Here is a 17,144-nt window from a genome sequence, read left to right as displayed (position 1 = left end):
TGCTCGCTGATTGACAGCGTGAAATGTTGGAGCATATGTTGCAGCCTGAAAGCAGCGAGTGACTTCCCAATGTTATGTTAATGAGTTATTGTCTCCGAGTGGCAAAAGTGCAGCACACTGCAGTTAGTAGAGGCCAAAAGTCTGGCTTTTCCTCGGTCGCCCCGATTTTTCCTCGCCCCAGCAGCAGCGTGTAATGAAAAAACAATTTTGAGAATTTGCCAGCATGCTGGCAAAGCAAACAAGAGGCGACATCACTTGTCATAACATTTGCGACCCGGACGTGCCACCTTCGCCTCGTCCTCGCCCTCGCACGCTCCTTGTATTTTGTATATTCTGTATGTTTTTAGTCATTTACCAGACCCTGACTGCATCGAGTCCTTTTCAATTACGGCCAAAGCACACAGACACTGGGAAAAAACTTTAAAAAACTAAATAACTAAATTTGGTTCTGAGATTTATGAGATCCCATTCTCAGTTTAATCCAAAAGTAGGTCTTTTAGGTCTTAAGAATGTAAGGAATTATGGAGTTTAAAAGCTTTTTAAAAATAAACAGGAGGATTAAAAATCAGTCCTAAGGTATTTGTTAATATATATTAATATACTTAGAAAACTGAATATTAAACTAAAATAGTAAGTAATTATACTATATATATAATATTATATTTAAACTCTACCAAATCATATCTCCTACAACTAAATTAATTCATTTAGTTTTTAAAGTTTTCTCCACGGTTTTAGTTTAATATTCAGTTTTCTAAGTAAATTACAGTTCACTTACTCAATTTTATTTCTTTCTATTAAAACGTTGTGTCATTTTACAGGAACTTCAACTATTTTCCACAGTGCACACACGTATATTTATATTTGTCATTGTTATCAAATCGGACAGTTAATTGCTTTTGTGTGTGCTCAGACAATGGGCCACAGCAGTTTTAATTGTTGCCATATTTTTGTAACAGCTTTAAGTTGAGGGCCTCCCATCAACGCAGGGAAAAATCCAGTGTGGCGAGGGGGGATTTTGTCCCATTAGCAAATCCAGGCAGGCAATTTTCCTTCGCCACCCCCTGCTGAGCATTGTTATTAATCAATAGTCTCGGGCCCCCTGTCTCGGTGGGGTCCTCTCACATGGTCCTGGGATCTGGTGGGTTAGGTTATGCCTGTGGAAAAGGGCCAGGGGTTTGGGTTGATTAAATAGGCGCGTTAAGACAGCTGCCACACACACAGACGCACAGCATTGCATGCGTTATGTAATCAATGAATCAAATGATTTGATTTATGATTGCTTTTGATTTGCTCCACTCACAACCACAACTTCCCCCTGCTAAATGAATTATGTGCGGGACTGCGGATAAGAAATGCGCCCCCGCCGGTTTTTGATAAGATTTGATAAATAGTTGAGCCCATGCAGTGCCAATCACGGTTAATTTTAAACTACACAGCAAGAAACCTATGTTTAAAATTAGAGATAGGAACTAAAAATTTAAGGTTGGAATATAATGTAATAAAAATCCAAGTGTAAAAATGTAGCTTAATCTAAAGATGTAATTTAAAATTTTTTAATCAGGTAAAAATATTTAAAATGGATTTATCAGGACCAACTGTAATGCATACCTTTATACCTGACAGCATTAAAGCATCATTATTGCCCTAATTGATGCGTGAGAAATGATTGATGGGCTGAAAAAACGAAATTATGGGTAAGCTGATTGAAATTCCTGATGGGTCAAGGTTGCAGCTTTATGATTTCCGTTTCGTTTTCCCTTGGTAATCCGGAGACCTCTTTAAGCCGGACCACGCGCCCTCTTGAAGAGCTGTTTATTTGCCTGTCTGCGTCTGGGTCTGCATTTCGGTGACATTTTCGCCATTAGCCAAATGTCAATGCTCGTCGGCGAGTGGTAAGCACTTATAATAGATGGGATATCCAGTCGGTTGCCAGCAGCGACAACAAATGGGGCCCATGGACTTTGGCCCAAGCTTTTGTGGAGCCCGGTTCCTTTCGCCTGGCTCCTGGCTGCTGGCTGTTGGCTGTCAACCGGAGGATTGCGTGGAGTGCAGACGCGGATGCGGATGGGCGATAAAAGAATGCCACTAAGGCCATTTGATTGCCGCCCCCGAACAACAACTGCAGTCAGTCTGCCGGATCCTGACAGCGAAATCTTGCCAGGGATAATTTGAATAATTTCACTGACCCAAGCCAATCACCCAGACCAGCTCATCCAGCTCCCCGCTCGGCTGGCTGACAAATGGCTTTTAAATCACCTGTCCAGACTTGAGTTAAGAGTTCAGCGTTCAGTCCGCTGCCCGCGCCCTCCGCAGATTTTCTTTTTGCATACTTAAGACACTTGGCGTTGACTTGCAATTCGCTGCAAGTGGAATGCCTGAGCTCTGCCCATTCCATTTCCATTTCGCAACCGCATTTTCCATCCGCTATTTATGGCACGCACGTCTGCCGGCGGGGCAACGCGGCGTATGCGTAACCGCAATGAAAAGCCGAGCGCCGTGTCCAACTATGAAAGTTTGCACAGGGAGAAGTTATATGAAACTATAATGTAATGGAAAAAAATAATATGATATAATAGGATAATATGATATGAAAGCAAAATAAGAAATGATAATATGATAATATTATATTATAAGTTGATATGATTTTTTTCAAGAAAGATTTGTTTTGTTTCAATCGAAATTGACAATGTTGTGTAATGGTAATCCCTAAAAATTGGTTGTGTTACTCCTTAGCTATGACAATGGATCTTCGGCATACTTCTTTTTCCCGGTGCAGCGTCTGCTCGGGCCTCAGTTTCAGCTCATCAGGAGTTTTGCTGGATGACGGCTTATTATCAGCAACGGCAGCACTTTGCACGCCCCGCAGCACATGGAAATTGTCGGGCTGCGAGGCGTGGGGCTGGGCAGGGGAATGCATGCACTTTTGTGATGGATTAACCGGCGCTTAAGCTGCAGTCGAGCGATAAGTGCCGCTCATGGCAGGCCATTTTGTGTGCCGCCGCTCACTCACCCGCCGTCTCGATTCACCTGGCCCGAGCCCGAAATGCCACTCCTGCCACGCCTGCCACACCTGCCACACGGCCACCTGCCGCGATGGGCAAATGGAGGTGAGCAACTGTAACGGAAGCTGGCAATGAGAGTCGTTTTAAAATTGAAATGTAATTTCCTGCAGCATGTGGCCCGGTCGGCAATAGACACTCCGGATCCGGGACTCTGGAGCCGGAGCACAGGCAGCAGGACTCGGGCCGGGTCCTGGGAGTTGGCAATACCCACACGAAGCTACAGGACACAGCTCATATGAATATGATTCGCAAGACGTAAAACTTCATTCGAATGGCAGGCACGTAAGTCAAAGTCGGGGATACCCATAAATAAGTTAGTTTTAGCCCTCGGGAGATGCGCTCCATTGCAGTGCGGAGGCGGCCGCCGGGGGGCGTGGCTGGCAGAGCAGTTAGATGATTAACTTTGCCACAGTCGATGGCAAATGGTGACTTCGAGATGTGAGATGAAACGAGAGCAGGTACTGAAAAGGGGATCATTTTAATATATCAATTATATAGGTACGGTTCATTGCGAAATTGGCAAGGTAAGTTGAAAATTTGTATGAATCTACAAGTGCAATCTGATGTACAAGAGAATCCTAAGGGTTCGGTAATGCAATGTCTCTAAATTAGTTAGCAAATAAAATGGTTCTCTAGAAATATGTTATCTTAATCTGATCATGCTGATTCCATTAGGTGTAAACTACAAAAGCTAATTGTTAGACGAGAATAGTATACTATTTTCTCTTGTTTACATGCTGATTGAATTAATTGAAATTTTTGAGAGACTTAAGCCTTTTACTACCAAGCTTATAAGTAGCTTATGAATAAACTAATTTCGCTTGAGACAAAGACCCCATTGTATGGCTCCTCAACTTCAGTTAACCTAATTCTGCACTTGGCCAAGTGATTGTTCCATCACGCAGATCCTGTTACCCCCATTGTTGCTGCTATTAAATCGATTGCTTGCCCCATTGTGTGGCAATTGCCTCCACCTATACAGAATTTAGTGTGCGCTCCGATGATATGAATGCACCAATGCACCACCCCCTCCACCTCCCCCTACCCCCTGTAAACAATCTCTTGGCCACGGTCAACAAAGATGCTCAATGCACTTTGTGACCGCCGGCAGTTGCCGCTCGTTGTTGCACGTGAATGCGTTTGATTGGTTTTAAATTACATTTCCAAATCGTTCCTAGCCCCACATTGGGCCATATTTCATAGGACTGTGGCAATACCCAATAATATTCATACTGAAATTAATTATGCACTGAAAAAGCGTGGTCAATTTTTTGTGCCATAGATTATGCAACTGCAGAATTGTGGCCATTAGATATTGGCATTTCGAGTGGATCAAACACGGGCGCATCCAGAGCAATTAAATTAATTGGATTATATATGTAGGCGATGCCGAAGTATTTGCCATATGAAATTTCATATTTATATGTAATTATTCATGGGCCCCGAACGCGGGGCACAGCAATCGAATTTATTGCGTAGCGCCCAGTTTTGGGTAATTTGATTACGGTGACATTTTGCATTAGCATTTGACACAGATGACAAGGCCGAAAACAGCTCGATACCAGCACTTCCCCTCGGGGCCGTGTTTCCAAAGTTTGTGCAGCTGCACTTCCGCTGCGATGACGGAAGAGCCATCCAGAGCTTGCCCCCATCGGGGGAAAGATAAACATTTCTGCCACACCGGCTGCCGGAGTGCTGGCATGGCCATCGATGGCAGACGGCGGTGCCAGCATCAGACTCGGAATCAGAATCAGAATGAGAGCCAGAGTCGCGTTGCACGACAATCATCGATGAATTGGACGGGCAAAGTTTTCGCTCTGCAACCGGACGAGCGACTCCATCTCCTGCGATTCCGATTCCTATTCCTATTCCGATTCCGATTCCAGCTCGGACCTTGGCTTGTTTCAGCTGCTGCTCTCCTGCCGGTGCTCCCAGCCACTACTCCTGCGATTCTTCTGCGAAGTTCACTACAGTTGAGAAATTACTTATTTTTCAATTGTTGGCCCTCGCCGGCCGGAATGGCATTTGGCATTGTTGTAGCCGCGCCGGCATCGCCGTGCAATCTTGATTACTGTCAGTGGCAGCAGTTGTATTTAAAATTGGCTAACAAGTTGGCTTCCCTGGCCGGGCAAAAGAATCCCGGCGATGCTCGTTTGCAGCCGCCTTTCTCTACTCTCACGGGGGGTAAGCATATTTCTGCTGTCCTTTCATGTCCTCTGTGGCCGCTTTAAGCCAGAATTGCTTTTAAAAGGTATTTTACTTTAATTTCCCTTTTCATGCTTGTGTTTGCTCAATGGAATTGTTATGGAACTACTAATTGGGCGTCAAATTATGAGCAAAAACATATTAAAACCCTTAGAACTCAAGGCAATTTTAATTAAACAAAAATTGAGACAAATTTAAATTATTTGTTATTATTGTTCACCAAAGCATGCTTATCTTTGCATGCTAAGAATATTGTTTTAAAAAACATATTCCTGAAATCTGAGAACGTACTAAAATATTAAATTCATGAGTTGGGTGATTTAAGTTTAATTACAAATTACTATTTCAAAGATGCTGTATCTCGTCATGGTCAATTTAAAAAATTTCTATTTAAATTCTTACAACTTAATTTCTTATGCCATACTTGAGCGCGAAATTTAAAAAGAGTATTTAAACCTTTGGTCTGCTACCTGCTTTATCCAAGTTACTTTTCATTTGGTTTTGGCCAGCCGCCGCTTCTTTGTTGCCTTTTCCCATTTACCCATTTCCTTCCCGTCCACCCCCCATTTTCCACCCACTCCCATCTGCGAATATTCGCAATGATCTGTCCCGGCAGCCATGTTGCCATTTATTTGGCACCCCCAAATCTCTCCGCCGCACAAATGTTTGCCTGTGCCCGCTGTTTTTGTATTTCGAGTGCATTGTGTACATTTGTTTGGCAATAATTTGATGTTCATTGGGATACTGCCATTTGGCCGTGATTGCCTGCGGGCCATCGCCATCAAAATATTTGCAAAACTCCACCCGCAATTAGGGCCTAATGAAATGGCCCACGAAGAAAACGTTTCTCTTGTTGCGGATGGCGAAGACGAATGGACGGTCGGCCTTGAAGACCTTGCGTTCGGGATTTTCCTTTATGACTTCAGCTTGGTCACCTAAAAGAATGGAAATTTTAAAGGAAAATCAATGGCATATTTAAATATTTTAAATAAATTTTAATTTAAGTATTTACCTTTCTTAGTTTCCGGAGCTGTTTCGCAGCCAGTTTCAGTCACGTTTAAAAACAGTTTGTGCCTGGCCTCGGATATCCTTTGTGGGCTTTTCTTGGCAAAGAGGCCACTCAGATCCGCTTGGTCAGACTCAAAAACTCGGTTGATTCCCAGCTAATGCATAATTAAATTAATCACCTATATATAGCTTCAAAAAAATCCCTTTCTTACCTTTTGTAGTGGAACCTTCAAATCAATATCGCACTCTATCTTAAATTTTGGCAGCGTCACATCCACCGAGTTCATTAGACTTCTGGCTGCAACCTCGTTCATATCCAGCTGCCCCAGTTTTTCCTCCAATTTCGCCAAACCATCGATAGCCCGGGGCAGAATGATCATCATGGTCACGTTGGACTTCTCAAAGGGAAGTTGCAGAATCTGGGACTTGAGCTTCTTAGACTCGCCATAGCGGAACTGCCCAACCTGTCGCATCATGGGCAGTTCCATTCGCTGGCGGGGATTGATCCAAAAATCTTGCACCTCCGTAAGCTCCTGGGGAAATATTTTATCCCATTTGGCGCGAAAGAACAGGGAGTTCACCAGGATCACACTGGACTCGGGACTGAAAACGTCTGTGGTGAAGAGATTCCTCACAGTGTAAAACGTTTGCTTCTCCATCCATTTGTTCACTTTTTTAAGTGAATCTTCGGGGTTTAGGTAATTCAGAGGATCAACCTGTGCGTTGAAGAACTCCATGGCCTGGGTATTGAACTCCGGGCGTACTTTCTCCTCTTCCTTGACATACAAACTGGTGACCAATCGCAGGGCAACGCCTTTCTTCGCACAAGAGCACTCCTCACTCCAGGATTCCGCATGTTGCCTGGCGATTTCCGACTTATTGGCCACGCCCAGGATCAATCTGGAGCGCAGCTCATCCGCGCTTTTCCCGCCGGCCCCCATGAAGACCAATGTCATGGCGCTGCGGGCAGCAGCCGGAGAAACCATCATGTTCACTGGGGTCTCCACATCGTTGAGGGCCCTGAAAAGGTTCCGAGCAAAGACTATGGGACTGGCGCTCAGCGATGGCGCCGTAGTGCCCCCGGAGGCCATCGGGATCAGGCAGATGATCAGGAAAACTGGGGAAAACGGACACAGGCAGTTGTGAATTTTTTAAAAATAAAATACTCTCTCGGTTATAAACTACAGTATCTCACCCCATTCGCTTGGCATGTTGCGATCCAACTAAAGCTCAACGATGCTCTGTAGGTAATTAAACAATGGGTTGGTGAGTCACCAACTTGTTGGAGATCATCTCTGAAGATTGCCTCTCTGGGGCGCACCTAAACCGGTTACTGAAGGTCGGCAATTAATCATGAAAGGTGCACAAAGGAAGCCCTTGTATAATGGAAAATGTTTAATACAAATATTTATTTACGTTCTTAATTAATACGTAATTGATTTATTTCCAAACTTGTAAACAAAGTACCATAACAAATAGGTTCATAAATCCGCTTTACCAAACAAAGAAAAGTAAAACCAAATTAAATTGTTAATTATGAGTTGAAGCAATCAAATGGAAACTGTGCATTTGTTAGTGATTTTAGCCAAAGTACTGGGTATATTTTAAAGCAAAGCTACGTGGAAGCTAAGTTAATTATAGTTTTGCAACTAAAAGTGTACATAGACTTACCCAAACGCAGTGAACAAACGTTATTGGATGCACCAAAGTCGAGGGATTTTGTTGGAATACAATTAGGCGCCTTCGAAAGTCAAATTAAACGGTTCGAATGGATTCGTTGTTTTGGATATCAGCTTTGCTGTGATGGAAAAGTTTTTAGTTGGCCGTTGACGCTGTCATTGTTGTCAGTCGCATGTGTTTTCCTTATTGTTTAGTCGGGTTTGTTTTGCCGACTCGCATCGCTGCCAATTTTTTGTCTCGACTGGCAAATATTTTCGCAGCCCTCGAGATGGGAGGGTCGAATGGGGAAAACGCAGTGGGGCTTGGCATTGTTATTTGCATGCCACGACAGCAAGTCAATAATGTCAGAGTATTGGCGGTTCATCGATGGGCCGTCTCTCTCTGTTGGCAGCTGTACGCGTACGGCCCTCTCTTTCTTTTCCATTAACCCTAACTTTATACCCCTCTCTTTCTGTTTGTGGTGGCATGTTTACGCGGGAGTGACTTAAATGATGTCTACACATTATACGGAGTTGACAGGGAATGGCGCCCACTCGTTTTCGAACCACTCCACACGCTACCCGTCTCTTTCGGCTTTGTTCTAGCCGTCTCTTTCGCATAAAGAGACTGCAGTTATGCATTGCTGTGCACAGATTTCGCGCTTGATTGCTCTGCTTATGCGCCTGATGCGTTTTGTATTTATATTTCAATTTCATTTCGTTCACCTTTTGACGTCACGCTTTCTACACGTCTAGGCACCTGCCTTGCAGCATGTGTGTGCGTGAGTATCTGTGTGACACATAGGTGTGCAAGTATCTGTGTGTGTGCCTTCCATTCAATCGTGCATTTGTTCATGCACTCGGATGGCGCAAATGAACAAATTTCACGTCTGATTGAGCCATTTAAGTGCGACGACTCGCCGCCTAATCGACCCCCAATCGCCATTTCCCATTTCCCACACCCCACTCCCCATTTTCCATTTCTCTTTTCCCATTTTCCCCAATAGCTGGCAATTTCAATGGATTTACAAATGCGTTTAATTTGCAATATTTTGATCGCATTATGATGAGCCAAAACTTTCAGCCATAATGCAATTATAATTGAATTCTTTTGTCTTTTGCCAAGGAAGGCAACTTCCGCTTTGCCAGCGCTGTTCGAGTGCGAATTCGCTGGGGTATCAAATTCAAATCGCGCACTAATTGCATTTTCATCAAGTAGCAAGTAGCAAGTAGCAGGCAGCAAGTACCCAAAGCGCCCCAAGGTAGGCAACATATTCGACATGGCTTCGAAATTTTCTGTATTATGCGGCTTTGATGGCTTAGGCAGTGCCGGCGAAATGAAACAATTCGCCAAACGGCAAGTGGCAGTTGGCTGTCGGCTGTCGGCGGTCGACGGCAATGGGAGGCTTTTCCGAGGAAGCGAAAGGGGGTGAGGCTTTTCCCCAGCCAGCAACCCAGCAACGGCAGCTGCTGCATCGGAAACTCACACAAATTTTCTCGGCTGCCCCCTTCAGGCTATCATTTTCGATTGCGAAAGTTTCTGTGTGCTGTGTTGCGGTTGCCGCGCATCGAGAAGTACTCAGCCAACTAGTTTGCGGCCCCGAGACCCAGGATCCTATGCCGAAAACCTCCTCCTTGGAGTTCCTTAGAACAGACCGCAATAAATACGAAATTTTCGCTAGAATATTGAGCAGCATCAGGCAACCGACAATGGCGAATTGATTGCCTCGGTTGTGTCGGGAATTAACCCTTTTTGCCCAGCATATGGTAATTTGATTTGATGGCCAAATCAATGTTGCAACTCCAGCTGAAAACTGAAAACTGTAACTGTAACTGAAACTGAAAACGAAACTGGGCCTTATTCGGTTTGCTTGCAACTACCGTATTCTATTTGCCCAATTCTCAATCGATCTGCCCATCCGATGTGTGACTTTGTAGCTTTGTCCATTTGATTTGTGGTCCATTTTGCAGTTGAAATCAAACAGCAGGCGGAATTCGGCAAACAGTAAACAGGCGGCTAAATGCCAGAGTGGGCTAAAAGCTGTAAACTTCAACTGCAAACGGCAAACTGCCACTGCCAACTACCAGACAATCGACAAATGTGTTGCAACACGTTGTCACGCATACGCACCGTTGCCCCAGTGGAGGCAGCCCGAGCACAAGACGCACACCGAGCTCAATAATTAATTGCTGTGCCACACTTGTGCCTGTGCAATTGAAATTTTGCATTGAACACCGATATGGAGACACGTAGGCTGCACACACCTATTTATTTATTAATTAAATCATTCATTGTTCAATCAAACTTCGGGGAATTCTGTTTGCTCTTCAGTCGATGATGGAGCCCAAGTCCCCGAGCTATTGTCGCAGGCATTCATCATTTAATTAGTTGTACAGCTTATGCGGCAATTGTCTGATTTGCGGCAAATGATTTCAATAAATCAGGAGCAACAGTTTTGGGTTGGAGTTCGGTTTTTTGCTCAGCCTGTCTGAGCTGAAATCAATTGATTTTCCTCTATTTTCACAACGTTTGCTCTTTCTATTCCCGTCGCCGGTTTTTTCCCCCGGTTCGGGCTGCTGATTTCTGTTTATACATTTTTTTCGAGATTTTTACAATTTGTTTTCCAGTGCTGCTTCAGAGCTTGTTGGCTCTACTGTTTCCGTTTTTCTTTCTGTTTTCCACTGAGGCAAAATTGTTTGTATTTGTTTAGGCTTATGGCCAAGACGATAAAAACGTCTCAAGCACAGACAAATGCCCAGAGAAAACAAGTGAATGACGCTGACTTGGCGCAATCGAAGTTCGGTTACTCTTCACAAAATGAAACCAATTGGGGGCTAAGGAGCTATTGTTAGATACAAAAGTGCAGAGAGTCATTCTGTCAGACAGAATGATAGCTTAGGATCTTGAGAGCTCAGACTTAATATAAAGGTTTGTAAAACTTTGTTTGATTCAGTCAGGAAGCATATCTTATCTTAAGTATCTTAAATAATACTTTTGGTTAAACAAGAATTTATTATACATCTTAGTCGTTTCTAAAAAAGAGTATCTAAAACGATGCTGGCCAAAACAATGGAAACACAATTTGATGTCTAAGCTTGACTCGGGATTGGAGTGGTATACACCTATGGCATTACGTTCGGCACACTGACATGTGTGTTAGTACTGCCAAACACATATAGAGGGCCACGTGTGGCGGCAAGGACATTTACAAATACATTTACAGATCCAGATGGAGAGAGTTTTGTAGTAGACAGTGGAGAGCCTCTCCAGCAGTCACTTCTATAGACATTGGCTAAATTTAAACAGCACAAACACCCCACACACACACTCGCCCAGGCCAGAGTTTGAAGTGAAAAGCATAGAGCTACATTTCCTGTGCCTTTCTTCGATTTGATTTTTCATTTCCGCTGCAAATGGTGACAAAGTTGGAAATCTCTCAAAGGTGAGTGGGCTCGGGGAAGGCCGGGGAGGTAGGTGGCGAGGAAGCCTGTGCTTGACTATTTGTATGTTGTGTTGATTTCTCGTGAAATATCAATACAAGCCAAGCACCAAGGCAAACAGAGCTGGAGAGATACAGAGATGCAGGGCGGGACAGGGGGAGTCACACATCCCGGACTTCGTCCACTTGAGATTTCCAAGTTGCAGCCGCTCAAGTGAGCCGGCGAGAATTGTCCTTGGGCCACCAAGCACAGGGAAAAATCTCCCTTTACTTAAAATATAATTTAAAATTAGAAATAAATAAAACCAACATAACCTAGTTGTATGAGAAAGTAGTATTAGAAAATATAAACTTCAAAAATATAATTTAAAATAAAAAACTATATCATTTTATAGATCGAATTGCAAAATTCCTTTCCCCATTTTTGATAACAAATATTGTATAAACCTCTGAGTAAACATAAAATAATCTCTAAATTCCCTTTTTTTTCTGACCTCCTATTTTGTGCTGTGTTCGGGAAATGCGAGCGTACAAGCTTTAGTGGGCAGGAGGAAATTTAAACAAAGCCAGAACTGAATTTAGCACCTCAGCTGGCAGCTGCGGTGGCCGTTCATAAAATTTGGCTTCCAGCGACCGGGGACCGTTGACCAAAGACCAGAGACCATAGACCAAAGAGCAGTGACCACAGGACCGGATACGGAAACGGCTCCCGAATAGGAAGCAAAATGGTGGGCCAGGGGCCGGGCTCTGAGGTCAGAGGTCAAGGGGAGGGCAGGCACAGGCACATGGACATGGGTTGCGCAAACAGTTCTGTCAACAGTGTCAATGACAATCATTAACACAAATCAATGGGATTAACAATATTTGGGTCCCACACGCACACACACACAGAGCGGAAGGCAGGGGAGAAAGGTTGAGTGAAGGCAAACGCCATCATTCAACTTTTCCGACACCAACGCAAAATGCCAAAAGCGCTGCAACCGCAGACGTGGCTCAAACACACACACTGGCACCCCCTCACATCCTTCCACTCACACAAAGACGTACAAATCAACATGACAGGCGCAGGACTTAATCCGAAAATAGTGCAAAGTGAAATGAATGCATGAGGAAGGAGGAGGAAGGCCAGGGATGCCATGTCGAAAAATGGTCAGCACTTAATTTCCTCTTCTCCAGGCTCCCCCACTCCCCCGACCGACATGCCTGATTTTGCATGTGTGCCTCGGTGAGATTTAGAACCCTCAATGGAGCCCGACATTTTAAAGACAAAACCGTTTTGGGCTATTTCTTCGTCTTGGCCATTGACAACGGTGGACAATTTGCGACATGGCCACAGTTGTGCGGCCAAAAAGCAACCTCGGAACAGGCAACCCAAAGGCACTCCATTCACCCCGACCTCCCATAAACAGGTTCAATAACTATTCGACGGCGACCACGTCCTCAGCAGCTGTGTCCTTTAAGCAACTGACGTGGCCGAAACCGTAAATCCTTGGCGGATTGTCGCAGAGATGCTTAAAGATGATATCGAAGTCGACAAACCTTAATCGGGAAAACGTTGTGGGTTTAATGAAAGGAAATAGTGATACATTTTGGAACCCACTTAAAGGTGTGTATTCAAAAAAAAATCAAAGTTGAAACATTCATTGTCATGAAATACTTCCTAATACTGTCATCAGATTTGATGGGTCTCAGATTTTTTATTAGCTTAAGGTCCTATAATCATTAAAGCCGTATGACACTTGACACTTTTTTGATTTGTTAATTTGTGATACCCTTTTCACCATTACTTATTAGAATCAAACCAAGTTCCTTAAGGGTTTACTTCACAAAGAACAAAATCATGGAAAATATGATGTTGATGTGTAAAGTTTTTTGAGGAGTTGTACTTTAGTGAGATTCCTTTAAACTACTTTAAAGTTTATTATTAAGATTTTCTTTCATAAATTTATTTCGAAGTATTGACAGATTTAATCTTATGTGGCCCCAAACATAAGTACATAAAAGAAATCTTGATCTCCAATCCAAATGCTTGATTTCAGTTCGTTTAATAACTCCCAAAAACGTATTAGGCATTCTCTCAAAAACCAGAGCATGGCTCAATCGAAGCCGGTTATTAATGCACTGCTACAGACCAAAATTCCGTGAGGTAAGTGCAGCCGGCTTGGCAGTGGTAAAATGCTTTTAATTAATTTACTTAGCAGCTGGAATGTCAACGGCAGCAGCAGGAAACAAAAAATCGGAGGAAAACAGGCCGGAGCGATGGAAATCTGGCTGCAGAGCAGAGTTGTTGGGCCAGCCGCTGACTGTTTGCAGTTTCTCACCTTTGTCGGGCACGCACGAATGCTTCACTTAATTTTGCGGCCCATCCCCCGAGGGCTTTTCCTGGAAAAACATGTCCTGCTTTTGGCCCGGGCATAATTCTCTGTCAATGGCAAACATGTGCCAAACTTTTGCACCGAAATTTGTTAACTGTCAAAATTTGGGAGTGTCTCTGAGGGCGAGAGGGCGGGGTGAGTGGGTATCTTTGAGTGAGGGAAAATCATGTAAAATGCCACAAATTTCCCCGAGAAAATCTCAATGGCTGTGTGTGCGAGCAGGTGTTGGCATGCTTTTAACTTTTCAACTGTAAACTGTTTATGTGCATAGAGATTTTTTGCTCAATCTTGCAACGGGCAAAGTTTGCCGCCCGGCACTTGACTGACGGCGTGTGTGCGTGTGCGATCCGCTCGGTGGCCATTAAATAAGTTTGGATTGTCATGGCAACTGCAATGGCAACATTGGCGCATAATTAAGAGCCTTCCCTGGATTCCTATGCTTTTCGTGTCTCCCATCTCCTTGGCCTCCTGCCAACTAATTGATTTGTCCGAAAAGGCAAAGAGATTTCGTGTTTTGTGTGTTTGCAGCTTCGAACCCAATGAAAACGCACGTGCGCACAGCTGTACACGGAAAAAAATAGGCTAATTTTGTCGTTAGCTTCCCCAATGCCCATATAAAAAGATTAAGAAGTTATCTTATTGAGTGGTTTATTATTTTCATGTATATTTTAAAAGGTTTTTTGAGGCATCTGTTAATAGTTAATCCTTTCTGTTAGTAGATTTTTTAAAGCTAATCTGGTCGCGTATTTTTCTCTCTGCAGGACTTCATTAGTGCCGACAGGACCTGGACCTTTCGCCTTGTTCTTCCTCGCTCCGTGTCCAGTGCATGCTGATTTATTCATTAGTGAGCTGACTTCTTGCCCAGTCCCCAATTGGAGGAAACGGAGGCCAGGCGGACAAGCGGCCAAGCCGGCGTATGAGCAGTCCGCAAGTGTTTTGCTTCAATTATTTAAACAAAACTCCAGCTCGAACAGTGCATATGACAACTGGAACCTCTTTTCGCACTCACCTCTTCGTCCATTTTGTTTAGACTTCGCCAGTTGCATGCTGTGCGCAAACTGCCAGGACGGAAGTCACCGGGATGCCAAATCCGGAAATGTGGTTAACTGTAAATGCTGGACGCGACACCAAGGGTGCAGGAGTCCCGTGAAGCGGGCAGAGGGGAGTCTGTTACAGAACGGAAGTGTCGTTTGACTTGACGCTGGATTCCGTCACATTCCCACACCAAATCCCATTGCCGCCCCGACGGGAGGGAAAAAGAACCCTACACCTAAAACCTGGAACTGCTTTGGGCCTCGTGGAGGGGACAGGGTGCCTTAGATGTTGTTGTCAACCAGTTAATGGTCCATTGTGGCCTGTTTTTGCCGACAGGCTGGATGAGAGAGCCCGAATCGCGCTGAGCTGCTGGCAGGCTGCAAGTTTTCGCGCTTTCAGCCAAACCGCCGCCACTTGCGGCCAACGCGGCGTATACTTGACGTTTCCGACGCTGCACGGGGGATTTTTGTGTTTATTTAATTGCTGTTGATGAACCCGAACAGCCCGGCTGACTGAGGTGACTGCCAGCAATTAGCATAGAAATTACGGCAACTTTTTCACCCGCTTTCACTGTTGATTACTGCCTTAATGATCTTTAATTCATATACTTTTATAAAAATCATTTTTATTGCCGTCTGTTAATGAGGCACTGATTGCAGGTAATTAAGGTCAAGGTCCTGCGATGATAAGTTTTAAAAAGGGAGTCGTTAGGCGCAATATTTGAAATTAAGTGAACAAAAAGAAGGACCTTTTGCTGTTGTATTTAAATTGAAAATATTGTTATAATTTGAATCAATTTGTTATTTCTTTTTTACCCGAAAAATGTTGAAACATATAATCTTCTAACTCCAATAAAATTTTATTTTTGCATAGCAAAGAAAACGTAATTTGAAAAAGAACACAATAAAGAGGACAAACTTGTCAACTTGACTTGTCTGTTCGTTTTTTCGCCGTAAATATTTAAAGTGAAATTTGAGCTGCTGCTAATTAACCATAAAAGGGCGGGCGGCGCTGCTAAAGTATTTCGCACAAAAAGAGGTTATGACAAAGTTAAACTTTCGTAGCGGGCTGGCCATAGTTTGCCAACTTTTAAGCGGCTTGCGCCGAATTATTTGCTATTTATTTTGCATCGCTTTCATGGAGTGCGCACGGGTCAGTGGCAGAAAGTCCGGAGCGTGTCAATGTAAAGTGACTCCATAATTAAGCAAGCAATAAAAATGAGACGAGACGTTGCACAGGCTGCGAAAAGTGAAAAAAAAGGCGGAAAAAGTACGGGCGAATAAACCGAAGCCAAGGCAAAGTTATGAATCTCATAAAACTTTCGCCATGAGCGGAAATGAGTGAACGGGCTGTGGCAAAAAGGGGGCGCAGGGCCAGGGGGCGTGGCTGAAATGTCGCCGCTAATGACCGGCTGGCCATGCAGATACTTATTTCATTTCTATTTGGCCCAGCGAAAAAATAGAGTAAGAAGAGTTCAGGCAGCTAACCAGAAGTCAGCGGAAGTTGCACGAAGGCCAAGAAGCTTCGCCCCCTCCCTTTCACTCACCATCCGGCTGTCTCTCTCCCCTGTTATCTGCGCCGTTCCTTTCATGTTAATGCAGTTGATTGGCGCCAATTATGCAGGCAGAAAGGGGCGTGGCCACTACGGCCGGTATGTCATGCAAATGCGGCTCACGTGTGTCCAACACTCATGAGTCACAAATTATGGGCCGAATGAAAGCACTGAGAGAAAAATGTATTCAATTTGGTAATCCAATTATAAAGGTATTTCTAGATTTCAATGTCTAAGGATCAGTTGTGAATGACTGGTTCGGGTTCTAGTTTGTTATCTGTAAGAGCAAGTGAACTTTTTTAAATTTATGGGAAAGACAATTTTTAAATGTGATAAATATTTTATACTCCTCTGTATATAGAAGATTGCCTGCAGCAACTTCAAATAAAAACAAACATGATATACAAAAACTTTTTATTTCTGAAAAAATTGTACACTTAATGACAAAACTTAAGAGGAATAGGGAATTGATAGGTTCCCGATAGATACCTCTGAGAAAAATATATTTTCCCAATGCTTACGATTCATTAAAAATGAAATAATGATAATAATTCAAATTGCTTAAAAAATGTTTGCCTAAAGAAGGTGCTTTAAAAAATTCAAATATTCAAAATCGATTACGAAGAAATATAACAATAATACAGTGCTACGTTTATCCAGAAGGGGTGACTTGGTCAGCCACTCACCTGAGCTGATTTTCGGACATTGGAATTGCTTAAAGGTGGATAATTAAACGCGCCTTCCCCCACGGAACACTAAATCGCCGCACGCACACGCCCCATTTCGTGCCACGCCCCTCTGCCACC

At 43.7% G+C, this 17,144-nt stretch overlaps 1 protein-coding gene across 1 annotated transcript; it reads right to left on the bottom strand.

The window, feature by feature from the left end:
- Positions 1 to 5,935: 5,935 nt before the first annotated feature.
- Positions 5,936 to 7,526, bottom strand: LOC108023114 (serine protease inhibitor 42Dd). Its single transcript, XM_017092380.3, has 4 exons — positions 7,474 to 7,526; positions 6,491 to 7,395; positions 6,283 to 6,433; positions 5,936 to 6,205 (listed from the first exon to the last, which is right to left on the bottom strand). Exons 1-4 carry the CDS (start codon positions 7,487 to 7,489, stop codon positions 6,081 to 6,083), a joined length of 1,197 nt encoding a protein of 398 aa, XP_016947869.1. The 5' UTR covers positions 7,490 to 7,526; the 3' UTR covers positions 5,936 to 6,080.
- Between the last annotated feature and the right edge of the window lie 9,618 nt (positions 7,527 to 17,144).

The sequence above is a fragment of the Drosophila biarmipes genome, chromosome 2R, assembly GCF_025231255.1.
Source record: "Drosophila biarmipes strain raj3 chromosome 2R, RU_DBia_V1.1, whole genome shotgun sequence".
NCBI lineage: Eukaryota > Metazoa > Arthropoda > Insecta > Diptera > Drosophilidae > Drosophila > Drosophila biarmipes.
This window is presented reverse-complemented; position numbering and strand designations above follow the sequence as displayed.